Raw genomic sequence first — 27,037 nt, forward strand, 5'->3', positions numbered from 1 at the left:
AAAACTGTTCACCTGTAATTCTGTATTCAGAAAAACTGTCATTTAAGAATGAAGGAGGGCTTCCCTGGTGGCGTGGTGGTTGAGAGTCCGTCTGCTGATGCAGGGGACACGGGTTCGTGCCCCGGTCCGGGAAGATCCCACATGCTGCAGAGTGGCTGGGCCCGTGAGCCATGGCCGCTGAGCCTGCGTGTCCGGAGCCTGTGCTCCGCAACGGGAGAGGCCACAACAGTGGGAGGCCCGCGTACTGCAAAAAAAAAAAAAAAGAATGAAGGAGACTATCAAAAGGACAGTTTGAAATTTTAATGACCAGGAACCCTGTTCTTTTGCATGTTGCATGGTATTCAGCTCTTTATTTTCAACAATTGAAAGAGGACTTGATTGGGATGTCACTTGACAGGTTCTTAAAATAATTTTTGATAATAGGTGGTATAATAGGTTGAATTGTGTCCCATCCATCACCCCCATGCCACCCGCCCGCCAAACAAGATAGTTTGATGTCTTGACCACCAGTACCTTAAAATGTGACTGACTCTCTTTGGAAACAGGATTTTTGCAGAGATACCAAGTTAAAAAGAGGTCATTAGGTTGGGCCCTAAGCCAATATGACCCTAATTTAATCTCCGTATAAAGAGGGGAAATTTAGACACAGAGATAGACACTTACAGAGGGAAGTTGACCTGAAGACACACAGTGAGAAGATGGCTGTGTGACTGGAGTGATACATCTATAAGCTAAGGAATGCCCAGGATTGCCAGCAAACAACAGAAACTAGAAGAGGCAGGGAAGGTTCTTCCCTAAATCTGTCAGAGAGAGCATGGCCCTGCCAACAGCACTGAATGAGAGTTAACTGGTTAACTGCAAATCAGGTTAACAAGAAAGGTACAATAAGTTATACCAAGATTGGATATTAATTGATTCTTGAGTGTGTTTGGTTAAATTCTATGTATGGGATAATATTCTTAATTAGATATTTACTTGGGAGATCATTAGGAGAGGGAAAGGCTTTGGAAGGATTTTTTTTTACATTTAGATAAGTTTTTGAATAAGAAGGATGAATTATAGTTTTAATGTCTAATCCTTTTTACATTTACTTTAGTATATCTACAGCAGGGATGTAAATTTTCTCTTACGTGTCAGCTCTGATCTGTTGATCGTTGCTACTATATTTAGAAAGGATTTTGTCTTTGGAAGTCACAAAATCAGGGTTTGAAAAAAAGTCAGGGTTTTAAAAACAGGATTTTTTAAAAAGTGCTGTGCTTTTAACAACGTCTACATGGGTATCAGAGTAGCTGTCTGCACCATGCATGCCATGTGTAATGCTATCTTAAAGCATATCCATCTTAACTCTTAAATGTATAAAAGTTAGTTATGTATTCCTCAGCTGGTTATGATTCAGTAATTTCTTCATGGGATATGTTTATGTTACTTAAACAGTTCTTTAATTCTACTCAGGTCTAGATTTTTCAAGATTTGGGGTTCTGACATTTGTAAAGTAGATTTTTTATTTGGGGTACAGGCTGTCAAAGCTTCATAGATAGTATTGCTAATAAATATAGAGCAGAGTACTGAAACAATAGAGAGTAGAAAAAAAAACAAGCTACTGAGATGGTACCATTTTGTTAGCTTCTTTTTATACTTTGCATTCTTGGAGAGGTGCTATATAAATTGCACTTCCTTAGGACAGAGAAGTATCAACCATGAAAATTTTTCATTAGGTAGTTTTCACTGCCTGTATTATTTTCAAAAGCCTTATTCTGACATATAAAATTTCTTTTTTGTTTGTTTTGCATTTGTAATGATACAGAGAAAGTACTCAAGGCACAACCCTGCATATCACAGATCCTTCCTTGACTCTTGGTATGAAAAAACAGCAAGTGATGTATTAATATCACATTTTTTCCATAAACATCAGATGTAATTTTTAGTTAAAAAACAGCATGTAGTTAAAAACTTATACCTTGCTTGTTTATTGGCTATCAGCATAACTTTTCTCTTCGTTCTTTACAGGTTGATGAGAAGGCTCTGAGACACATAACAGAAATGGGCTTTAGTAAAGAAGCATCAAGGCAAGCTCTCATGGATAATGGCAACAACTTAGAAGCAGCACTGAATGTACTTCTTAACAGCAATAAACAGAAACCTGTTACGGGTCCACCTCTGAGAGGTACAATTCATTAAGCAATGTGCCAGACAGTATTATTTGATTTTCAGAGAAATATATGTTGTCGACAAAGACTGGGTTTTGTTGCTGTGAAGGCTATAACTTCATTTACCATTATGGTAAGTGGAAGGAGCAGCAGTTTGGGAACCACAGTCTTATGTAGGTTATTCTTAGTCTCATTGTCTTCATCTTTATATAAAGTAGGTCTAATACCTTATTTAACAAGGCCATGAATAATACAGAAAATATGAAGTAACTAGCTCTATTAACTATTTCTAGAACTAGGCCATTTGTATAAATGACTAGTCTATAAACTTTTAATAATTAATAGGAACATGACTTTTATTTAATGTTATTTTAAAATTATTGTATGGTCAAATGTATTATGTGATTTTTCAAGTCCCAGTCCTATATTCTTTTTAAAAAATAAGTGGTTGCTATACAGCAGAGATTGGCACAACATTGTAAATCAACTATACTTCAATTAAAAAAAAAAGTGGTTAAAGAAAAATCATATAAAAATGATTTATTTTCCTTAAAAGATAATTTACATGAACAAATTCAAATTTCCAGATAGATCAGGATTAAAGATGCTACTTAATATAGTCATTTAAGAACATTTTTGTTTTCGTGGATGTAGAATATACAGAAAAATATGAAAAAAAATATATAAAGTTCTACTTAAGATGTCTGCTGATTATATTTGAGTGTATATTCTTCTTTTGTTTTTGCATGTATAATGTATATGTCTTGCTTTACTTCTTAAGGTAAAGGAAAAGGCAGGGGGCGAATAAGATCTGAAGATGAAGAGGAACTGGGAAATGCAAGGCCATCAGCACCAAGCACATTATTTGACTTCTTGGAATCTAAAATGGGGACTTTGAGTGTGGAAGGTAAGCCAGCTTAAAGTAGATTTCTTTTTTATTATTTATTTATTTATTTATTTTTGGCTGCGTTGGGTCTTTGTTGCTGCGTGTGGGCTTTCTCTAGTTGTGGCAAGTGGGGGCTTCTCATTGTGGTGGCTTCTCTTGTTGCGGAGCATGGCCTCTGGGCGCATAGGCTTCAGTAGTTGTGGCATGCAGGCTCAGTAGTTGTGGCTCGCAGGCTCTAGAGCGCAGGCTCGGTAGTTGTAGCATACGGGCTTAGTTGCTTCATGGCATGTCGGATCTTCCTGGACCAGGGCTCAAACCTATGTTCCCTGCATTGGCAGGCAGATTCTTAACCACTGCACCATGAGGGAAGTCCCTAAAGTAGATTTCTTTTTGAAACACCAAACTTTATTTGGAATTGTACAAAAAAGGTATAATATACTGACAGTGTGAATGTCTACTCTTGGGTATTTACAAATTTATTTAATTACAAATTTCCTGTTTGACAAAACTACAGAAGAAAGTTTTAATTGTTGCATTCTGAAAATATTAAAGCTTATTTTGCCCTCTAACTGTATGATGGGCAATATCACCAAACTCTTTCCCTCAGTTTACTAGATGACAGATTTAGCTATGAAAGCATATTGTTATGTTGGAGAAATTACTATATAACTTTATATAACTTTTTTGATTGTGAAATTGGTCTCTTTTTTCTCTACATATTACACATTGTATGAAAATATGTGATTATGGTTAGGTTTAAATGAGCACAGTGAGTGAGTATGCTCCCACATTGTGATATATTTCTTAGTATGATATATTTTAGTGATTAACATAATACTGAAAGAGATATAATCATGTTAAATGTTTATTTTTTAATTGAAATATGGAATATGATAAATATTTTCTAGAATTGTAAGATTTTAATATATGATTCCAAAAAGTTAGGGAACTATTCTTTTAGATTTAGTTTTCTCTTTCAGATATATTTTTAATTAAATTTAAGCTCAGAGATAAAACGCTTTTTATAACAAATTTGAAGTTTACAGATTTCATGAAAATGGAATCTTTTGTTAGATGACAAAGAAAAAATAATGCATTGTTTGAAAAACAAATGTTGGATGTAGAATGTAGATGAGATTTGTAAGTAGACACATGTAAGAGCAATATTTTCTTGCTTTTAAAGTATGATGAGGGCTTCCCTGGTGGCGCAGTGGTTGAGAGTCTGCCTGCCAATGCAGGGGACACGGGTTCGTGTCCCGGTCCGGGAAGATCCCACATGCCGCGGAGCGGCTACCGTGAGCCATGGCCGCTGAGCCTGCGCGTCCGGAGCCTGTGCTCCACAACGGGAGAGGCCACAACAGTGAGAGGCCTGTGTACCGAAAAAAAAAAAAAAAAAAAAGTGTGATGAATTCATTTCCTGTTGCTGTTTCACAAATTACCAAAAGGTCAGTGGCTTAAAACAATGCAAATGTACTATCTCATAGTTTCTGTGGTTCAGGAGTCAAAACACAGCTTACTTGAGATCTCTGATCAATGTTTCACATACTAAAATCAAGATTTCAGCTGGGGCTGTGATCTTGCCTCAGGCTTAAGGTCCTCTTACAAGTTAACTAGTTGTTAGCAATATTCACTTCCTTGTGGATGTAGGACTGACATTCTTGCTTTCTTGTTTGATGTTTCCTGGGGAGTGCCTTCAGCTCCTAGAAGCCCTCAGGTCCTTGCCACATGACCTCCTCCCTAGTCAGTTCACATGTTTGCTTCTGCAAGGTTAGCAGGAGAATCTCTACTGCTTCTTAAAATCTGACTTCTAGATATTTTTGTCCCAACCTTCCTTTATACTATCCCAATCAGAGCTCCTTTGATTTCCTTTTATCCTTCTGTCTCCCTACATTTGCTTTTGACTCCTAGAGTCTCTACTAAATCCTAATGAAGTTGAGACCAAGAATAGTAATCTACGGTGACCTGTGTGTCTATCAGCTTTCAGTTCTCACAGAACATATCCTATACCAACAAAATGTAGTATACTAGCATTCCACTTGGGAAAAGGTATTAAAGTTAATTAACATACATGACATGAATAATACTCTGAAATCTAAACATCAGTGTTAGAGAGATTTACTTTTGAGGGGACAGAAATTTATAAACACATATGTTAATATTGGATATTGTTTTAGTAGACTGTTTTGTATTTACATTATTGTTATTAATATGGTACAGAGTCAGCTAGAATATGAGAAAGATATAGACATTATAATAGTATTTCACACCCTAGATTTTCACAAGGAATATAACCTGTGACCTTCATAAATCCCCAAATTAAAAAATTAGGTATTTCTAATGTTTGTAGAGGCTCTTAAATTTTATCCAAATTCACATGTTCCTTTGATCATCCTAACCCCAGAAATTACCCTCGCCAACTTACATTAGAGTTTTCTGTCCTACTAGATAACCACTGTTCTCAGAGAAGCAAATTTCTGTTCTTTCCTAGAAATACTGTGTGGGGAGGCCAGCTAACCAAGATGGGAGATAGGCAGAGGCTTCTTAGAGTAGGTGGCATTTAAACAGGTCAAAGGAGGAGTGTTGGGGGAAGGGCGGTCCAGATGTAGGGAACTCTGCATGTCCAGGCTTGGAGGCAGCAGAACGCCAGTTCCTATGCCTGGGAGGTTAAGGGAGAGGTAGAGGTATAAGGCCAGATGTAAAAGTGGTAGTCTGGAGCCAGATCAAGAGGATATTGTCCTAAGGAGTTTTTACTGTATCCAAATGACAGTGTAAAGCCATGAAAGGGTTTGTGGCATGACAGTAACAAAGTTTGGTGCTTTCAGAAAAAAAATTTGTCCGTTGGCAAGGTGGAAAATGGGATTGAGACTGAAGTGAGGCTACAAGTGTATGTGTTGTAAGAAATTGTTCATTCTGTATATGCAGTATTTTATGTAGTATTTATTTGTACCTGGTCTATGATAAGCAGCAGGGATACAAAATTTAATAAAATACCTCATTCAGAAAATTCATGGTAATAGATGGATTTTGTAGCTCTTGCCCCAAAGAAGCTTACTGTTAGTTTGTGAGACAGAAGAAACCACAAATTTAAAAGGTCATAGGAATGCTTATTAAAAAGAATTTATTATTTACTTTGTGTAAACCTTTTTATCATTTACTTAGTGTAAGCAACACTAAACAAAATATAAAGACTTAGCAGAGGTATTTTGAATACAACAGTCAAATCTGATCTGGCATTTTTGTAATCTGTAATAATATTACATTCTTTATTTCAAAGTTTTATTGCCAAAATAAGGCTAACTAGTTGTTTTGAATGGCTAAGAAATCCTTTAAACAGGCAGCCTTGAAAATACTGCTTGGTTTGCTATTTCATTGTTTTAAATGTTTGAGCAGAGAAACTTACCCTTTCAGTAATAGCTCTTCTCACCCTAAACTCTTTCTTTCATGATGCTGACATCGCATCAGAGGAGATTAATGATAACAAACATGAGCACAAGCAGCGGGACAATAAATTGATACATATATGGACTGAAGATTATCATGCTTGTAGATGTTTCTTATGCAGGCATGCCTGGAAGATATTGCAGGTTCGGTTCCAGACCACCGCAATAAAGTGAATATTGCAATAAAGCAAGTCTCAGTGCATATAAAAGTTATGTTTAAAAAAAAAAAGTTTGGGCTTCCCTGGTGGCGCAGGGGTTGAGAGTCCGCCTGCCGATGCAGGGGACATGGGTTCGTGCCCCGGTCCGGGAAGATCCCACATGCCACGGAGCGGCTGGGCCTGTGAGCCATGGCCGCTGAGCCTGCGCGTCCGGAGCCTGTGCTCCCCAACGGGAGAGGCCACAACAGTGAGAGGCCCGCGTAACGCAAAAAAAAAAAAAAAAAAGTTTATCCTATATTGTAGTCTGTTAAGTGTGCAATAGTATTATGTCTGGAAAAACAATGTACATGCCTTAATTAAAAATGCTTTATTGTTAAAAAAAATGCTAACCATCATCTGAGGCTTCAGCAGGTCATAGTAGTGACATCAAAGATCACTGATCACAGATCACCATAACAAATATAATAATAATGAAAAAGTTTGAAATATTTTGAATTACCAAAATGTGACACAGAGAATGGAAGTGAGCAAATGCTGTTGGAAAAGTGGTGCCAGTAGGCTTCCTTGATGCAGGATTGCCACAAGCCTTCAATTTGTTAAAAAAAAAAAAGCAATATCTGCAAAGCGCAATAAAACAAGGTGTGCCTGTATTCTCTTGGCTCTGTCTTCATGCAGTCCTGTTACAATAAAGGTGACAGGATTAATGGAAATGCTTGATGTGTTGTCCTCCTCAGGTATCTTGCAAAAAAAAAGGTCATTCTGTTATTCCTTCTCTTATTAATTCTCATACTATTGAGGTATTCCTAGGTGAGCTGAGGTTCATAGTAAAATAAACAGTTGAGGCAAGTTAATGAATTGTTTTTCTGCTTACTTCATGATTTCATGTTTCTTTTTAATTGAAAATAAAGCCCAGAATAACCTCTTACTTTTGTAAACTTGAATCTCCACTTTGGTTTTCCCTCAGAATTTGGTCATTGTTCCATAAATCTTACGTTCTAAAATTAACTCTGCATTGATGGGAGAAAATATTGGCCATTTTTCTAAGGAAAATCTAGAAAGCTTTTCAGGATAGAGTCTCCATAAATTTTAATGGTTAAATGCCTTATGGACAGCTAATGAAAATAACTATGGGCTTTTAACTTTATTCATGTTCGTATCATCAGTGTCATTATTTGTGTCTGTTACATACCTAAATTGATTATAAAGAAGTTATCATTATTCAATGATGTGTATATTTGGATTTTTTTTTTAATGTTTGTTTCTAATTCAGTTGAATTATCAAACCTCTCTTGCTTCTATGTTTTGTATCATTTAAGCTGTCTGAGGATTTTGTTTAGTTCAGGTAACCCTAAAAGTCATGTTTAGCTGAATAAGCCTAGGCCTGGATGGACTTGTTATGTCATATCAAATTCTGTGTAATGTGTTAGGCTTGTTGGAAAAAAAAAATACATCCTCTAAGAATATGTTTCTTACAGATTTAATGCAGGTAAGTAACACATTTACTTTCACATTGTATTATATAATTTTCTCTAAAAGAACAAAGGGCACTATCATTTCTTTATCCTGATTTTTAGAAATTTCCGTCAGAGATACAGGCTTACCTTGGAGATAATGCAAGTTTGGTTCCAGACTTCTACAATAAAGCAAACATCACAATAAAGCGAGTCACACAAATTTTTTTTGATTTTTCAGTAGTATAAAAGTCATGTTTACACTATACAGTAGTCTGTTAAGTATGAAATAGCATTATGTCTAAAAAAACAATATACATACCTTAATTAAAAATTACTTTATTGCTCAAAAATGCTAACCATCATCTAACAAATTCAGAGTTGCCACAGATCTTCAGTTTGTAAGAAACGCAGTATTGGCAAAGTACAATAAGGTGAAATGCAATAAAATAAGTAGTGCCTATAATTGATCATCACATGTACTTTTCCTAGAGATTTTCTTGTATCATTAATGTTTTTGTTGTGTCTTTTAATTGAAGTCAAATGTAATTCTAGTTGACATTATTATCAATATTCTGAAAAAAATGAGGTTGGGCTTCCCTGGTGGCACAGTGGCTGAGAATCCGCCTGCCGACGCAGGGGACACAGGTTCGTGCCCGGGTCCGGGAAGATCCCACATGCCGCGGAGCAGCTGGACCCGTGACCCGTGACTGCTGAGCCTGCGCGTCCGGAGCCTGTGCTCCGCAACGGGAGAGGCCACAACAGTGAGAGGCCCGCGTACCGCAAAAAAAAAAAAAAAAAATGATGTTGGATTACATTGTTTTATGAGAGTGATCACTAAAGTGTTCTATGTGATATGTAATAATTTGATGTCACGTTGGTTGATGTCAATATTCAACTGATGAGTTTGTGATAGGGTTGTGTTTGAAAGGCTCATATATAGGCTCTTAAAAAATTTTTTGGTTTCATAGACTAGATAGAGTTCATGGCCAGATTATCAGGCCAACTTTCAACTTTACATACCTTAAGTTTATCAATATATTACTTCAGTAATACATAACTACCATTTGAAACAATGCCCACTAGAAATATATATTTTAAGTTTCAACTTGGGACAAAAAGAGTAGGTTTTATTCTTTCTATTATCATGGAAGATATCTGGGTTGGCCAGAGATAGAGGGAGGGGTTGCCTTAAGACAGTAACTTTACTGTTTTAACTTTTTACATCTAAATGAAACCAGGAAAACCTTCATTTTTCCAAATGGGGAACAAGAGGCATTGTGAGAAAAGTGGACAGAGTAACTTTCTTAAATTCATACTCCTCTGTTTCCTTGTTTCTATAGCTTATTTTGTAAATTAAGTATGTGTTACAAGTTTTATTTATGTTTCTCCGTATTTTGTGTCAAAATTTTAGAAAGTAGACTAGAGAATATGACCCAGTTGTATAAAGGGTAAACACTTAGAAAAATATGAACAGAATTCAAATAGAGATATTTTTTATGAAAAGGATAAGATTTAAATTAAACAATTATAGGAACTAAGAACTCATCCAACATTCATAAATGTTGGACATGGTCATAGGTGATCAAGCTTCCCCAGGACCCAGTCTCATCTTCTACTTTTCCTCTTTTATTCCTTGGTTCATAGAATTCTGTAATCTCTCAAGAAGCATGGTTATCTGAGTCACAGTGCTTTTGGCTTGTTGGTATAACTGAGAAGAGCACCTCATAGCTAGTTCCATCTGTGTCCTTTCTACTTTCAAGCTTGCCAGCTTGTTGCTTTCTTGTAGGACTTACTGAAGTAACCAACACCTTTCATTGCCCTGACATTTTCATACCAAGTTCTCTAAAGCATTGGCCTCATTAGTTAGGTGGTCTCAGTTCCAAGACAATAGGCTACAGTTTAACCAAACAATGAGGAGTGCCAACTTCTGTTAGGGAATGAAGCAGCTTTTACTACCCTGCACCCTTCCTTTACTAAACAAGTTTTACATTTTAGGTCTGTCACTTGTATCACTCTTTTTCCTGGCACTAATTTCTGAATTAGTTTACATTAAGCTGTAAGCCACAGAAATCCAAATATGCAAAAAAAGTAATGTATTGGCTTATATAAGTGGAAGGTCTTTCTCTGTCTCTGAATTGTGTGTTGATGGGCTGTCTTCACGTGGTAGCAAAGATTGGCCCAGGTAGCACCAGGTATAGCATAAGGCCAATGTATATAAGGGGGCATAATGACATATAAAGATAGGCACGTAAAAACACTTATCTTAATTTTCCAAGCACATTTTTTCTGGGAAAAGATAAATACCTTTCATCATATGATTATTGATTCCCCAAGGTCAACTCCCAGTGGAGAAGCTGGCATTTGTGTGTGTGAAGCGGCTGAAATCGGAGTACAAAGAGACTTGGATGGTCTGCTTGACAGTTGTTGGTGTCAAATCTCCATTCATAATATGAAAAAGTAATAAAAAAAAATATTTCTCAGAAACAATCAAATGGCCCTTATACCTGGAATATCAGACAGAAAAAAGACCTTCCATCTTCTAATGTCTATATCTGCCTCCTTCTTAGTCAGGAGAGCTTAGGACATCTTAATTGATTCTGGATTATATGTTAAAGGGGAGGGAGTAGTTATCACTGAAAGCAGAGTTCTTTTACCAAAGGAAGAGGAGAATTGAATGGATGCTGTGACAGATAAATACAACTGATTCTACCACTAACTTAACTCACAGGTCTTGTATTTTACTAGTTGTATGTCTTTGGGAAAGTTATATAATCTCTCAAACCTTAATTTCATTATTGGGAAATGGGGAAACAGTAGCACCACCTAAGTTTAGAGTTATTGAGAAGATCAAATTAGATTATGCATAAAAGTGCTAAGCACAGTGTTTGGCACATAGGCCTCCATATAATGGTAGTTCTAACACCACCGCCACCACCACTATCATCGTTAACATCATTGTGATTAGCAGTAGTAGCAATAGCATCCTTCACTCATTGTGTCCTCATCTCCTCCCCTACTACCCAACTTGAGGCCCTCATCAACCCTCCACTGACTTTTTGCAGAACTTTATCATCTCATCCTCCATTTTGCAAACAGTGATCTTTCAAGACACAAGTTTGATCCCACTACCCCCTTGCTTAAAATGCTCCATTGACTCTTCTTGTTGGCAGAATAAAATTCAGATTATATTACATATACTATTTTTGTGGAGTTCCATTTCTTTGTTTTCTGTGGATTTTGTGAGAAGTAGCATTTTTCTTGGTTAATGGTACTGCATAATTTCAAATTCCACATAATATTCAGATGTAATATATTTAGATGGTAGCAGGTATAATATTAATGGTTGGTGAGTAATGCATATGAAGTCGCAGGCTTTTTGGATGGTTGGTAGGTGTCTCTTTTGGTTTTGTTTTATTTTCATTTAATCAAATTTCAAGTCAGTTTAAATAGTTTGATTTATAGATTTATAGCTTGAATTTTAAAGAATGAAGAATAGGGATACAGGAAGGGAATGTGATAGAATGGTAACAGTTTTATTGGAAGGCCAGAAAACTAGGTCAAGAAGACAAGGAGAATGTGTATGTGTTAGCCTAGATGTTCTTGTGAAGGATTTCCTCAAGAAAGGATTGCCCGTGTATTGAGTATCGTGTATGTTTACATCCAGTTGCATCAAACAACATTCCTCCTCATTTCCCTATGCAACTGATTGATTGAAATTGATGGTGGAATGCTTACTTGGAAGCCAGGGATGAATGACTGCTATGTGAATAGTCATAAGCTGTTAGCAAAAGAGAGAAAATGTGTAGTTATCTATCCACTGCCTGTCAATTTTTCTCTATCCCTAACCACCAGTATGACCTTCCCAGTCCTTGATTTTTTCTTATAGGACTGATTTCTTTCTACCATTCCTTTTTTTTTTTTTTTGAAGTGCAAATTTACCCCACATATCTAGATAGTGCTTTAAGATTAACTTGAGATAGTTGTTTTTAATTCTGTAATGTGGACTTGTTACCTTAACAGTGAATAGTCTGTACCAGTGATACTGTAGTCTATACTGGTACAGTGTCTGATTTTGAATAAGTACAGATAAATACTGAAATTGAGAAGTAAGTATTCAGAAACTCTTTTAGCAGTTTGTCAATGCCTCAATATTTGTTACTGCATTTTACAAAAGTGACAGTCAACAGTTGACTGGAAATTAAAACCAAAACCAATAACTACAACAAAAACCCTGGTCCTTAGCTAGAATTACTTTGAAATGCTCTGATCTGTGTTGTTATGACATCGTGGTCCCTAGATTTTTAAGCATTCTGACAGCATAGCACCTGACATTATCCAGGTAGTTTAAGGTTCTAGATAAAATAGCAGGTGGAAAGTGAAAATATGCCACAGTGCTGCACAGGTAATGTCCGGATTATTAATGTAAAGTTAGTAGTTATTTGAATTTAAAAATTAATTGTATATAGAAATTTACATGTAGATTTAGGGATAACTTTAGTGAAACAATTTAAAGGTAATGTATAGAAAGTTGGTGAAAATTGTCTTACTGTGAATTTGAAATACAATTTTTAAAGATATGTTTTTAAAAAATCAAGGAGAGATACTCAGCAGGCAGTAGAATTTAGAGATTGAATAGAGCTGGAAGAGTCAGCAAAGGAAACTGAGAAAACAGCTGCCAAAAAGTAGGAGGAGTAGAAACAGAGATAAGGATGGGAGGTGTCCATTGGGTTTACATAGCATTAAGAGTGTGCTGGTGAATGTTTAACAACTGGCTGTGGGGGAAGAGGTGGGAGGCAGGGGAGGGATGCTCTGATTTTTAGCTTTTCCTGATTTCTGTGGTGTAAATATTCCACTATGGCTAATTTCAAGCTATCAAAAATTAGCTAGTTTCAATCTGCAACCAGATTGCAGATTTTCTGAAAATTTAATAATCTGTTTTTGTTCAATATTCAGACTGGCTCCAACACACCACTGATTGGAGACCTTGACAAAAATAGTGTCAGTGAAGTAGTGGGGTTAGAAGACAAGCTGAAGGATATCCAGTAGATAAATGTTCTATGGATGTTAAAGTGATTATTTTGAAGAGAGTGGTAAGAAAGGACATATTTAATATAGCAAGAAAAAGTTATGCTTTAGGCTTGAGGTGATGGGCAATTTCTCTTCCTATAACATAATATTTTTTAAAGGCTACAGTTTATTTTTTACTATATGGAGAACATAATCATTTAATAACCACTTGTGTTTATATGTACCTGCTAAGAATGAAACATAGTTCCTTGTCTTAACCTTTTTAATCTAAGTCAGAATTCATACAGAATAAATTTATAGAGGAAGTAACTTTTTACAGAGGACACAAAGTATAAATTTTGAGCTGATAGATAAAATTTTATAGCCAAAGAGTTTTGTGATCATTACAGAATATACACAATATCTAATGATATTTTACACAAAAGCCCTGATTTGTATAACTGAGAAAATTAGTTGAAAATTTTGATGTGAAAAAAAATGTAATCGGGTTTATATATAAACATAGAAATATTAGAAAATGTTATGCTTCTTTTTTAATGTGAATTCATGTACTAATCAGTTAATACCATCTTTTTGTAACAAGTATCTTTAATGATTTGTTTTTATTTTGCTTTATTTGTTGAGGATTACTCAGCAGTAATTTTAACCATTCTTCTTGAATTAATGTCTGCATTAGTAGGTAACCTGTTGTACTGCGGTACTATGACTTTTTAAAAATAGCATCTAGCCCATAAATGGCCATTCCTTTGGTTTTGCCAAAGAGCTTTTGTGATTTCTGCATCGCACCAGAAATGAACAAATGTAGGTGATAAAATTGTAGTTAACATGTTGGTTACATTCTGTTTTGTTCCTGTGGGCAGGCAGGTTGGCATAATGAGAAAATTGTGGGCTTTTGCTTCAGTTAGATTTGAGTTAAGCTCTGGCTTCAACATTTTCTAGCTGTTAGCCTTGCTTTTTGTTAATTCACTTGTAAAATGGGGATAATAATATTGCCCTTCAGCGTGGTTGGGAGAATTATATGAAGTAATGTAGTCAAAAGACCTTAAAGTAGAGTCAGGTACGTAGTAAAGTCTTAATGAAGTCATTTCTTCAGGTAGGTGTCTCAGAATAAAATGAAGAGTCATCCTGGGAAACAAAATATACCTGTTTTTTTACTATAAAAAGCAGGTACAACTGTGACTGGAGAATGAATACTTTGCAAAGAAGTATTAATATTTTAAGATACCTGATTAATTAAGCATATTCTTATGTACAAACCCAAATAATTTGTGACAATTAGTAAATTCGTTCTTAATGATCCTTGCATTTCAAATCATGGGGCTGTAAAACATTGTAATCAATTATCTTGTAAAGATGAATTTTGAAACTCATGATCTGGTCTAATAGGAACATTTTATTACAAGGCAAATGAAACTCATGTAGTAGTCTTTGATTAATTTTATCATATGGACTTGTATCACTTTAATTTTTTAGATGTTTTCACAGTTTTGTCTATTTTGTGATGAATTTTTCTGTCATTTTTTTGCTGATTTTCTTTTTTTTTTTTCTCCTATTTAATATTAAATGTTACCAATTTCCATTTATGCTTTTGTTTTGGTTCATCTTTGCCCTTCAGGTCATTAAAAAAAAGAAAAAAATAGTGATGCATTTTATTCCCCTTCCTATACAGAAGAGTGTCTCAGTATATTCCTATTAGAGTGACTGTAGACCTGGCCCCTGGTGCCAATTAGTATTTTGGTGGCTTGGGATGATCATGCCTCCTCACGAAAGGTGGCAGAGAGCCACTAGATTCAGAATTGAATGATGCAGAATTGAGGAATGTTGCAGATTCAGAATTGAATGATGCAGAGTTGAGCTTTCTATTTGACATTTGGGCTATTTCTTAATTTATTTAAAATCACCGTTCCAGAATTTAGTGATTGAGCATATTTTTTTATTTATTTAATAGATTAGTTCAGTTTCAAAATATTTTCTTTATATCTGACATCATTACTTAACTACCTAAGATAAAAGGTATTAGGTTTAAGGAAATCCAAGAATGATGAAACCTTTAAGGACCTTCCTTGGCTTACTGTTATTTTATTTTGGAATTACATGGATGTATATGAAAACTATGTGTTTTTGTTTTTTTGTTTTGCGGTACGCGGGCCTCTCACTGTTGTGACCTCTCCTGTCGTGGAGCACAGGCTCAGTGGCCATGGCTCACGGGCCCAGCTGCTCCGCGGCATGTGGGATCTTCCCGGACCGGGGCACGAACCCGTGTCCCCTGTATCGGCAGGCGGACTCTCAACCACTGTGCCACGAGGGAAGCCCGAAAACTATGTTCTTTAAAAGCACAATTTTATCTTCTGCCTCATCGAGTTTATTTTTTTTAAGGCGTTCTTATTTTAAAAGCAGTTTCCTTTATAGATTCTTCTCTCACTATATTGCCTCAGCATAATAATGTAAATGAAGCATATTCTTTAGTAGTAAAATTAATTGTTTTATTCTGTAATCTAATGTACATCTTCAGTTAAAATAGATTAAGAAATCTTTACTTTTTTTCTTCTTTTAGAAGAACTGAAATCAAATTCTCCCACACCTACCAAGCCTAATTGAAGCCTTCATTCCGTATATATGGTTATTCAACTGCCATTTGTAGTCCAGGATACTCAGTTACTCTCATGATGACTTAAGTTATTTGTATTTCCTGATCATCATAGATTTTGGTGTCCCTAACTGGAATAATTTTGAAAAATTGATCCCTAAACACAGATCTAAAAAGCTTACTCCCCGAATATCTATTCAAACCTTGTTGTCAGGAAATAAAATACCTTCATATTTGATTTATTTTGGAAGCTGAAAAATTTCTTCAATTCAATATATAAAGGACTTTACCTCTCTCTATTAAATAAACCCCACAATACCTGTATGACTACTGTGGGGACTATTGATAATGTGTATAAAGTGCTAGTGTGGGGTACCTAATACATAGCAGATTGTCAGCAAGAGACGGCTGCTGCCCTTATTCTCTAATAATGACTGGAACAAATGCCAAAACATGCTTTCTGCTGAAAATGCTCATTTGTGTCCATTTTTCTTCTCTCTAAAGAAAAAATTGATATCGACTACAGTGATTTAAAAATAAGATATTTGTGTTATATTTATAAAGCCCATCTTGGGAAAAAGTGATTTTGTAAAAATGTCTCTGTAGATGGTCTTGGCTATTATTTGAGATCTTGCATATTTGAAAAAATTTTTATTCTTAGTCACAATTAATGGGTGGTTTGGCTGAATATAGAATTGTACTTAGAAAATAATTTTCCTTTAATTTCAAAGACATTTAAAGTCTGTTAGATTGCTTTCTAGCTTCCAGTGGTTCCATTGAGAAGTTTCTTTTCATTTTGAGCCTTGATCTTTAGTCTTGACTTGCTTTCTCATTCAGGAACTTTTAAAGGTCTTCTCTTTATTCCTATTGATCTAAACATTTTATCTGGTACCTTTTTTCCTCCAGTGGGTGTTTGGAAATGTATGGAGACAGTTTGAGTAGTCACAGTGACTAGGAATCCTGAGGGAGAATGCTTTAGGATTTAGTATCTGAAGGTCAAAGAAGTTAATTTTCTTGCAAATACAGGAAACATTCTCACCCAGAATGTCAATAGTGCCTCTGTTAAGAAGTATTGTGACCGTGGAGAAATGTAAGAATAATCCTGATCTGCATATTGATTATAGTGTATGACAAGAGAAACAAGATGTGTACACCAAAGACCAGTCAATATGATTGGTTATAGTGTTATAGACATGCTATGTGAAACAATGGAGGAAGAAAGAGTAAGTGACACAGTACAAACTGAAGTAGAATAAAAATCATTATGTGAAATAACCATCAGATTATGAGTGTATATTTACCATGTTACTGATTTTGATTTCTAGTTGTACATTATCTGCACTATTTTGCTTAATCGTATTTTTGACACTTTTTTCTGTATTTCCAAGTAGTACCTGTTCCTAATTACTTTGATAGGTCTATAGTAAATATCTAATTGTAATCCAAACACTTGGCAATTCCAGATCCAGAAAGATTTGAGAAATATTTTTTTTTGCAAAGACTAGAACTTGACTGACAATGATAGCTATACATTTTAAATGGGACTGGGATTCAGAAAGGACTTGAGCAAGGGTTGTACTTGTACCGTTTTATAGCAGCTTCTGTGTTATCAGGTTGCAGTTCTGTTTCATTACTGGCTTGGGAAATGAATTACCAGAATAGCATATATAGATTGGCTATGTTATAACAGTGCAAACATTCAGTGACAAAGACAACTTGTTTTTGAATCCACCATTTATTCATGGTTCATATCATTGCTTTACTTCACTAATGTGGCTAACCAGGCAACCTGTACATTAGAAATACAGGACTCTAACAAAGTAAAGAGGGATTAAGATAATGAGGTGGGAAGATAGTGGAAGATGTTAAAATAGTAGTTTGATAATTAAGTATTAATACAGAGTCTTCATTTTAATATGCATATGATATACTTTTACTTTTCAGAACCTAAATCACAGCCACAGCAGCTTCATCAAGGACAACACAGATTGTCAAATACTGAGCAAAATGGAGTAAAAGATAATAATCAACCAAGATATCTTCCTCGAAATGATACCAGACAGCCAAGGAATGAAAAACCTCCTCGTTTTCAAAGAGACATCCAAAATTCAAAGTCAGTTTTAGAAGGCAGTGGATTACCTAGAAACAGAGGTTCTGAAAGACCAAGTACTTCTTCAGGATCTGAAGTATGGGCTGAAGAGAGAATCAAGTGTGATAGACCATATTCTAGATATGATAGAACTAAAGATACTTCATACCCTTTAAGTTCCCAGCACAATGATGCTGCATTTAAAAAAAGGGATAACTCTATGCAAAGCAAATCAGGAAAAGTTCCATCCTATGCAGAGGCAAAAGAAAATCCACTTCCTCAAGAATCCATAGATTATAATAATCAAAAACGTGGGAAAAGAGAAAGCCAAATAGCAAATCCTGATCATTTTTATGATAGGAAAGCACGAACAATAAATAATGAAGCTTTTAGTGGTGTAAAAATTGAAAAACATTTTAATGTAAATGCTGATTACCAGAATCCTGTCCGAACAAATAGTCTCATTGGTGTTCCAAATGGAGAGACAGAAATGCCACTGAAGGGAAGGCGAGTAGGACCTATTAAGCCAGCAGGACCCATCACAGCTACACCCTATGATGATAAAATATTTTACAATAGTGGGCCCAAAAGAAGATCTGGGCCAATTAAACCAGAAAAAGTACTTGAATCATCTATTCCTATGGAGTATGCAAAACTATGGAAACCTGGAGATGAATGTTTAGCACTTTATTGGGAAGACAACAAGGTATGCATGTTATAAAGTTATTAAATACTAATAGTACTGAATGTAACAGGCTAGTGAGACCATAGAAAGCCATTACTTTGGGACTGAGTTGTGTTCTATGATTGTACTAGTTTGTAAAGTCTTTGAATAGATGTATACATATATAACTTATCAAAGGGAAAACAAAATATTTAATATTTTTTATGGAGGCTTAGGAGTCCCATAGGATTTGGTTATGTTAGGTTTGATTTTCACCTGCATATCAGAAAAGTATTGTAAAAGTGATTAAGTGAAGTTGATGAGTTACTTCAGTTATCATCAACTGAACCATTAATATTTTCTTTCTAGTAAAATTATACTGATTCACAAGGGAGAAAATCAGTTGAATGACACAAATTCTGCAGATTTCATTTAATTTAAAGATAAATACACAGTCAGCCTACTTTAAAAAAAATTAAGAGCAGGAAGGTTAATTATTTAGCTAATAATAAATAATTTAAGAAACAAATCATTTAAACAATCTTCAGTTCTACATTATATTCTGGCTAAAAGGGAAAGAGGGAAATCGTGAAAAAAAAAGAAGAAGAAGAGGAGGTTGAGAAGGAATACAGTGCATCAGATAAAAGAGCCTGGCTGAGAGGGAGAAGACCAACACAGTGCAAACAGGAGGGGGAAGAGGACAGAGGGACCCTCAGAGAGAAGGGCCTTTGTACGTGTTTCCCCTTCTGCCCAACATGCTCTTCCACCAACTACTCTTCTGATCCTTGAGGACTTGGCTCAGATACTTTCTAGAAGAAGCCCTTCTTTTCTGACCCCTCATCCCTTCTACATTATTGTCTTTCTCAATCAGTGCCTTGTTCACTTTCTAAAACTTATTACAGTTTGTAAGTATTTTTGGTTTTGGTTCCTGCATTGATAACTGTTTCCCCTACCATGATTCTAAGTTCCTTGAAGGCAGTACCATGTATCTCTAGTTTTTCCTCTTTTGCTCTGTTCCTCTCATAGTGTAGGGATTTCATAATTATTTGTTGACTTTGTTAACTAGTTCATTCTCAAGGGGGCACTTACACAGGAAAAAAGTCCAGTAGTTAGGGGACTGGAGATATTAGCAAGGTAATAAAAACAGAGGTGAGTCATAGTGTGAGGGACCTAGGTGGATGTGAGGATCAAGTCAAAAAATATTTGAAATAAATATTTCTTATGTAGAGTAGTTTCAGTTGATAAGGGTGTGCCTGTGTGTGGCTAAAAGGAGTGGTGGAAATAAAGTTAACTAAAAATTTCAAGGAACTGAAATTCAGGCTAGGAAGTGTGGTTGGATCTTTTAAAAGATGCTGTAGGGCTTGGGATCAGGAGGTGTTATCTAATGATAGCAGCAAGGAGGGGTCCAGGTACAACTAGATGGCATAGTCTTCTAAGGTTTTGGTATGAATGTGAGATAACATTTGTCTAGAAGCAGAATCTCTACTGTCAAGTTTTTATTCAAGGCTAAAAGCAGAGGAGGAGACAGCGCTAGCTGTCTTTTCTTTTTTTCAAGAAAAGCAAAAGCCTTCCCAGAAATACCAACAGACAAATTTCATTGGTTGGAACTGTTTCACTTGGCTTCTCCTTGGCTATTAGGGAGACTTGGAAAGCAAGTACAGGCGTTCTTCACTATCTAGACTCTTACTCTTGCAGCTGAGACCACTCACTTTCCAAAATACAACAACTGTTTGATTTGGCTAGTGAGGGGTTACTTATGCTTAACTGTTTCTCCATTATGGTAGAGGCAAGAAGTAGTTGGAAATCAGTGTTAGTTTATAGAACTAACATTGTCTACCTTAGAGGGAGGGTTCACTTCTGTCAGATGCTTCTGTGAAAGGTTAAGATGAGGATGGAAATTTTAGTTTGCATTGGACAGTGTGGAGTTGATGGTGACCTTGACGAGCAGAGGAAGTAAATGATTAATAATTAATCATTAATAATGTTTGAAAGGCTTTTTAAAAGCCTCAGGCTTTCCATTGAAATCCCATAAGGATTGTGCCCTAGTAGTAAGTGCAAAATACAAACAAGCCAGTACAATGCCTAAAATCAACCCTTTACATGATTAAGGATATCTCCTTGTACTCTGTCTGCCTGCCCCCCAAAATATAATCCTCTTTTGGGGAAAAGTAACATTTTCTATACAGACCCTCTTCATAGTATTTCATCTACAATGTCTGGCATCCTATAAAAAATTATGAGGCATGGTTAAAAATACAAAGAGAGAGAGAGAGAGAGAGAGAGAATACGAAAAACCAGAAACAAATAAAGCAACAGAGAATAACAGACCTAAGATATTCAGATATTACACTTAGACAAGTTCTTCAACAAATATTAAGTATTCAACAGACCATAATTGAGTAGCTGCTAAGCGTTAGGTGATTGGGATATATCAGATAGTTTTGTCTGTGCTATTACCCAAATGCTTTCAAATACCTGATGAGGTTGTTATTAAAGTTTTACTTTCAATTGTAATTTTCTCAGAAAATCAATGATACTGAATTCATCTATTGCCTCTAATGAATATATTCAGACTAATGTCATATAGCTTCTGAAAGATAGTGCCTAATATTTCCCAAAATGTTTTGAGCTTTTAGAGTATTCTTAGAATAATTGGATGATCGTCTAAGATGACTACTTTGAGTTTACGTGGATGTATACATTCAGTTTAGAGTGAAGGACTGTAGGCTCTGTATAGATGCACCTTTAAGCAAATAAGATAAATATTCACTCTCTGAAAGAGATGGCATAAGTTATATTCTGAAACCACCTAATTTAAGAGATAACTTTTAAGTGTTTTTTCAAGAATAGGCAACTTTCCAATTTTCTAGCCAGAGACTAAGGTAAAGATTTAAGAAAAGCATTGCCTATAACTGTCATTAAGAAAGCATAATCTTAATTGCATTGTAGTGATGTTCTGGAAATAATCAGTTAGTATCATTTAAAATATTCCTCATGATATCTTGCCTTCTCTCAAGCTTTACTTCCATAGAAGGATTTGAGCATTTGGGACAATACTTTTTCTCCCTGTATGTCTGCCATAACTAGTTCAGCTCTTTCAGCTCTTTCAACTGGGATATTGTAACAGCCTCCAAACTGGTCTCCTTGCCTTAAATCTTATTACTCGTAAACTTGTCACTGAAACTGCCAACACTGTGATCTTGGTCTTAGAGCATATGTCATTCTTCCTAGTTAAAATCTTTCACTTGTAGTCTTTAGCATGCATATAGAGCCTCTATCAGCTGGTCCTTACCTTCTTGTCCTGTCGGTTGACCCTTCTTATATCATGCCATAGTTAATTTAAAACTGCTTGTTGTTTCCTATACTTTTCTTCATGTTTTATGTCTCTGTAACTTTCCCTGGAACACCTTCCTCAGTTCTTAACTTGGCTAAATACTCTTCATCCTTGAAGACCGTATCCATTGTCATCTGCCCCAGGAAGCTTTTCCTGAACTCCTCAGCTTTATTAAGTGCCATATCACTACACCTTTATTATATCCACATTATATAGAATTCACTTTTCACATGTAGTTCCTGAAAGGATGTCAAGTTATTTGTTTTCCTAGGATGTATTATGACTGGCTGTCATTGTTGAACTTACCTGTTGAACTTACCTGAGCTGACATTAATTATCTAAGAAGCTTACAACTGAAGCATGGGTCCAGAAATACAGCAATTTACAGAACACAGAAGAGTAAGGCTACGAAATAAAGGAGGAAGGGAGAGATGTGAATGTATATTAAGAACTCTAAGATAAGGAAAATTCTAGCATGGTATCTCTAAATTTGCTAGCATCCAGATCTGGAAAGGAAAATACGATGGATTAACTTAATAACTTTTGTAGTATGAAGTGTACTAGTTAATCAGTGAAAACAGGGACTTCCCTGGTGGTCCAGTGGTTAAGACTTTACCTTCAAATGCAAGGGGTGCGGGTTTGATCCTTGGTCGGGGAGCTAAGATCCCACATGCCTTGGGGCCATAAAACCAAAAAATATAAAACAGAAGCAATATTGTAACAAATTCAATAAAGACTTAAAAAAATAAAAGCATCACTTATTTAAAAAAAAAAATCAGTGAAAGCAGATTCTTTCCTGGTATACCCAGAGTAACTGCTATTTTAGAAGATTAAGAATAAGAGTTTTTGTTGTGTTTAGTATTTTTTGATTCTGGTGAGCCTATTAATGTTACTGAACTCAGGCTTTTCTGTTCATAGCTTGAAAGCCAAATCTCGAGAGACAAGTGTTGAGTAAAAGGAAAGATGGCTTTATTGAGAAAGCTGACAGTCCTGGGAAGAAGATAGACTCGTGTCCCAAAAAACTAACTCTCCATTGCTGATCAGGGGGCAAGAGCTTTTAAAGTGGACTTTCAGGGATGTACGGGTGGAGGGAGGGGTTGGTGGAGGGGAGCTACATGCAGAACAGTAGTCAGCTCTAGCAGTCATCTTGAAATTGGTCATGCAGTGATCTGATCAGCATCATATGATTGTTTTAAGTACAAGTAATCTTCAACTCCAGTGTTGGTGTGTTCCCATTTTCTTGAGGCCAGTTCTTGGAATTGTGTAAGATGGAACAGCTTATGTCGTGGCTACAGTCATCATGTGGTTAACTTTTTCTTTTTTTTTTTTTTTTGCGGTACGTGGGCCTCTCACTGTTGTGGCCTCTCCTGTTGCGGAGCACAGGCTCTGGACGCACAGGCTCAGCGGCCATGGCTCACGGGCCCAGCCGCTCCACAGCATGTGGGATCTTCTCGGACCGGGGCACGAACCCGTGTCCCCTGCATCAGCAGGCGGACTCTCAACCACTGCGCCACCAGGGAAGCCCGTGGTTAACTTTTTCTACCTGGTGGGGGTTTCAGTATCTGCAAAACAGCCCAAAGGATACAGCTCAGAATATTTATCTATAGCCCTGGAGGAGAAACTAAAGGTCCTTGACTTTGCTTAATGGCTAAACTATCAATATTATTTTTTTGTCTTGCTTGACTGTTTTCTTTTGTTTCTGCATTTTCTCACTTCTCTGATTAAATTTATTCTTTGGCTAAAGTTTCTCTACAGACAAGAGGCAGGTGGAGGACATGGAGGGAGAGGGGTGTTTGTCCTGGGAAGGTCCTATAGGGTCCTGTTATATTAAGAGTTACTGTTCGAGTGTTATATTAGAGCATCTACTGCCCTAGTTTGAAGAAAACATTTCTTAAGAGTAAATAAGAGTTTTATGAGTTTTTCGTTTCCATATCATATTCACTAAGCAACGTTCAGACGTATAATTTGAGTCCTGAATGGGTTGACCTATAGTGGAGGGAATACTCCAATTAGTTGACCTACTCCCAGTTACCTCAACAGATAAATTTAAAAATTGTAGTTGTTACGTAAATTCAGTTCCTAGTGAGTTTGTTAATGTGTGTTGCTTCCAAGAGCCAAGGAACACTGGGTAAACAGATGAAATAAAAGTGTCCGGTCTTACAATGTCTCAAATCCTATAAATCCTGGATATAAGTAATGTGCTTACTTTTTACCTGAAAACCTTCCTTCACCACAGCTGCCTGTATGACTGCAACAATGAGCCTTTTACTTTGTTTTTTTTTTTTTTTTGTCATATATTTCTGTTTTTTAAATACATTGCTCCATACTTAAATATTCTGATTAGTACATAAGAATCATCTTACCAGTGTTAGTCAAAGGGCTTCAATGGCTAACAACAAAACATAACACTAGTTCTTTTTACACCCATTAGCATGTGAATGTTCTTCTCTTTTGACCCTCTTAGTTCTGAAATCTTACTACTGCTCAGTGTAAGTATGTCAGAACTCACAAGGCTGAGAGAATTTCTTTCTTTTTCTTAGCCAATTTATGATTATCCAAAGGTAAGCTTTCTTTCTTAAAAATATTATTCTCTTAAAAATTATTTTCTTTAAAATATTGTATATTTTAAAGTTGCTAAGAGTGTAAATCTTAAAAGTTCTCATCATAAGAAAAAAAATGTAACTGTGTGGTGATGGATGCTAACTAGACTGATTGTGGTAATCATTTCACAATATATACATATATCAGATCATTATGTTGTCCACTTAAAACTAATACAGTGATATATGTCAATTATGTCTCAGTAAAAATTGATTTAAAAAATGAGCTTTCAAAAAATACAAATATTGTAACATTTTGAGTATTTACATTTCCATCATGTATCACCCTTTGTAGACAATATTGATTGTCATATTTAAAACTCCTTTTTGTCTCCTCAGTTTTACCGAGCAGAAGTTGAAGCTCTTCATTCTTCAGGTATGACAGCAGTTGTTAAATTCATTGATTATGGAAACTATGAAGAGGTGCTACTAAGCAACATCAGGCCCATTCAGACAGAGGCATGGGTACGTGATCCAAATTCTGTACAAAGGCATAAGCTGTTTTGAAGGAAATACATAGCTCTAAAAGATTAGTCATAGTAATACGAAATTTGCCAGTGGAAAAATATTTTGAATTTGCTTAAAACCGGCCGGCTACTCCTAAAGTAAGATTTTAATTTAATAGTTACACTGAACTACAGTAAAAATGAATGCATTGCAATTTCTTCTCTTGTATAATGCTTTGTTATATTATGCTTTGGAAATAGGTGCCCTTATTTATATGTTGGCCAAAAATGTGTATATGTTTTTATGGGTTCTTATGCATATTTTGTTCTTTCCGAGTTTGTTACTTTAAATTTGACTAAATTATGTCCAGCAGTTGTCAAATTTAAGTCTCTGTTGGATACATGTATATTCTTTATTATTTTAGTTACATGTAAAATTAAGAAAAACACTTTAAATTATATATGAACTCATACTCCATTTACTACACGTATATTTATATATGTATATGTGCAGATTAAATTTAAATATCTTTGTTTAATAATTATTTGATTAATTTTGTTGCCAAATGTTATGTCAAAGCTGTGATGATTTTGTTGATGTAATTTAGACTGTATTGGCCTCATGGAGTCCATTTTATACAGAACTTATGTGACTTTACATAGATAGATTCTCAGCTACATTTAGGCAAAAACAGGAGGGCAAGGCATATTAGAATTTGTTTCATAAAGTTTTTTTTTTTTAATTTATTTCCTTTCTGTAATTTGTGGATACCTGTTAATAAACTTATCACTAGAAGCCTAATTTGTTGCTGTTTCCCTAAAATGTAAAAATATACTAGAAAACTATATCATCTAGACAGTAGCCTTCATCATTGAAGCATACATTCTCATGAGCTGCTTTTAGTTTAGTTTAGCTTTGGTCTTTCTAGATTTTTCTGTCATGACCTCTGTGTCACTGCTCCCTCTCGCCTGCCCAAAAAAGATAAATAAAACAACAACAAAAAGCCTAGTAGCAGCAATCATATTTGGGTCCATAGATCTTTATTCTTTACCTTTTTTTCTAGAAAAATGATCATTTTCTAGGTAGCTTATTGTTTCATGTTTTACAGTACAACATTCATACGTTTAAGAGATCCTTTCCTTTACTCTCATCCTCTAAAGTTTAGCTGCTTTTTCCCTAAAAGACTGAAATACCATCAATGTCTAATTTATATCTTTTCTTAGAGAAACTTGATGTAACTATCTTTTGCCCTTTTGATTCCCATGTGATGGCTATTTTTATTCTCTTTTCATTTATTCTCTTTTTCATTAATACATCTTAATGTAGTTTTGATGGTAAAAGTATTTATTGAGTCTTTATTTGTAGAAGTTGAGCCCTAGTTTGCTATTCATCATGTGATCCCAGTGTTTTTGGCCATTACAGTCAGAGTCAAAATAAAATTTTTACATTTAGTGTTTTTTTAGGAGATTTAATAAAAGATTAATTTTATTCTTTTCTCCCTAAAGAAAAATTTAAGTTTCTTTACTTTGTTTCTTCTCTACTTCCTCTTTCTGTTCCAGAGTGGACATAACTTATGAGCACATTTCTCATTCCTCACTGTAGCTTTTCCATTCAGAGGTGTTTGGTACTGAAGTGATCATTTTTTTTCTACAGTCAGTGACTTTTCCTTTTTTCCCCTTAATAGTCCTCATTGCTTTATTATTGATTTTAGGTCTTTGTAAACTTAGCTGGACAATAAATTTATCATGTGACAGCCCATGTAGTGATTCTGAACCACAGCAATACTTTCATATTCTTCCTGCCTACTTGTGAATACTCTTCTAGGCTTTATTGTGCTATTTTTTTTTTTTAACCTATTTACTTTTTCTGCAGTCGACTTAAAAATCTTTCATAAGATACGTGAAATATTTTTCAGGTAGAAGCAGCATAGTATTACTAAATCTTTTGGAGATTCTGGTATTTCTTTTCTCCTGTTTACAAGTAACCAAGTGATTGTTGATGTTTTATGATTTTGCATAAATTAATACAGCAAATATTTTTGGATCATGAACAGTGTTATTGAGGATAAGATCATCCTTTCTTCCTTATCTGTGTGAATAATTGACTTAGTTGTAGAAGCAGCTCCTTCTTGATAAATAAAAGCCACCAGCTTAACGTATCTTAACCCATCTCCTTTTTTTTTTTTTTTTTTTTTTTTTTTTTG

General features: G+C 35.3%; 1 protein-coding gene across 1 annotated transcript in view; it reads left to right on the forward strand.

Moving 5' to 3' along the window:
* TDRD3 (tudor domain containing 3) overlaps positions 1–27,037 on the forward strand; it is a 161,334-nt gene that overhangs the window by 96,288 nt on the left and 38,009 nt on the right. Inside the window, exons 9-12 of the mRNA XM_024767216.1 lie at positions 2,008–2,164; positions 2,929–3,054; positions 17,645–18,495; positions 24,727–24,852. Coding sequence (XP_024622984.1) covers positions 2,008–2,164; positions 2,929–3,054; positions 17,645–18,495; positions 24,727–24,852 — 1,260 coding nt within the window. The remainder of the gene's footprint in view (positions 1–2,007; positions 2,165–2,928; positions 3,055–17,644; positions 18,496–24,726; positions 24,853–27,037) is intronic.

Source organism: Neophocaena asiaeorientalis, unplaced genomic scaffold, assembly GCF_003031525.2.
Source record: "Neophocaena asiaeorientalis asiaeorientalis breed wild unplaced genomic scaffold, Neophocaena_asiaeorientalis_V1.1 scaffold127, whole genome shotgun sequence".
In the NCBI taxonomy this organism is placed as follows: Eukaryota; Metazoa; Chordata; class Mammalia; order Artiodactyla; family Phocoenidae; genus Neophocaena; species Neophocaena asiaeorientalis.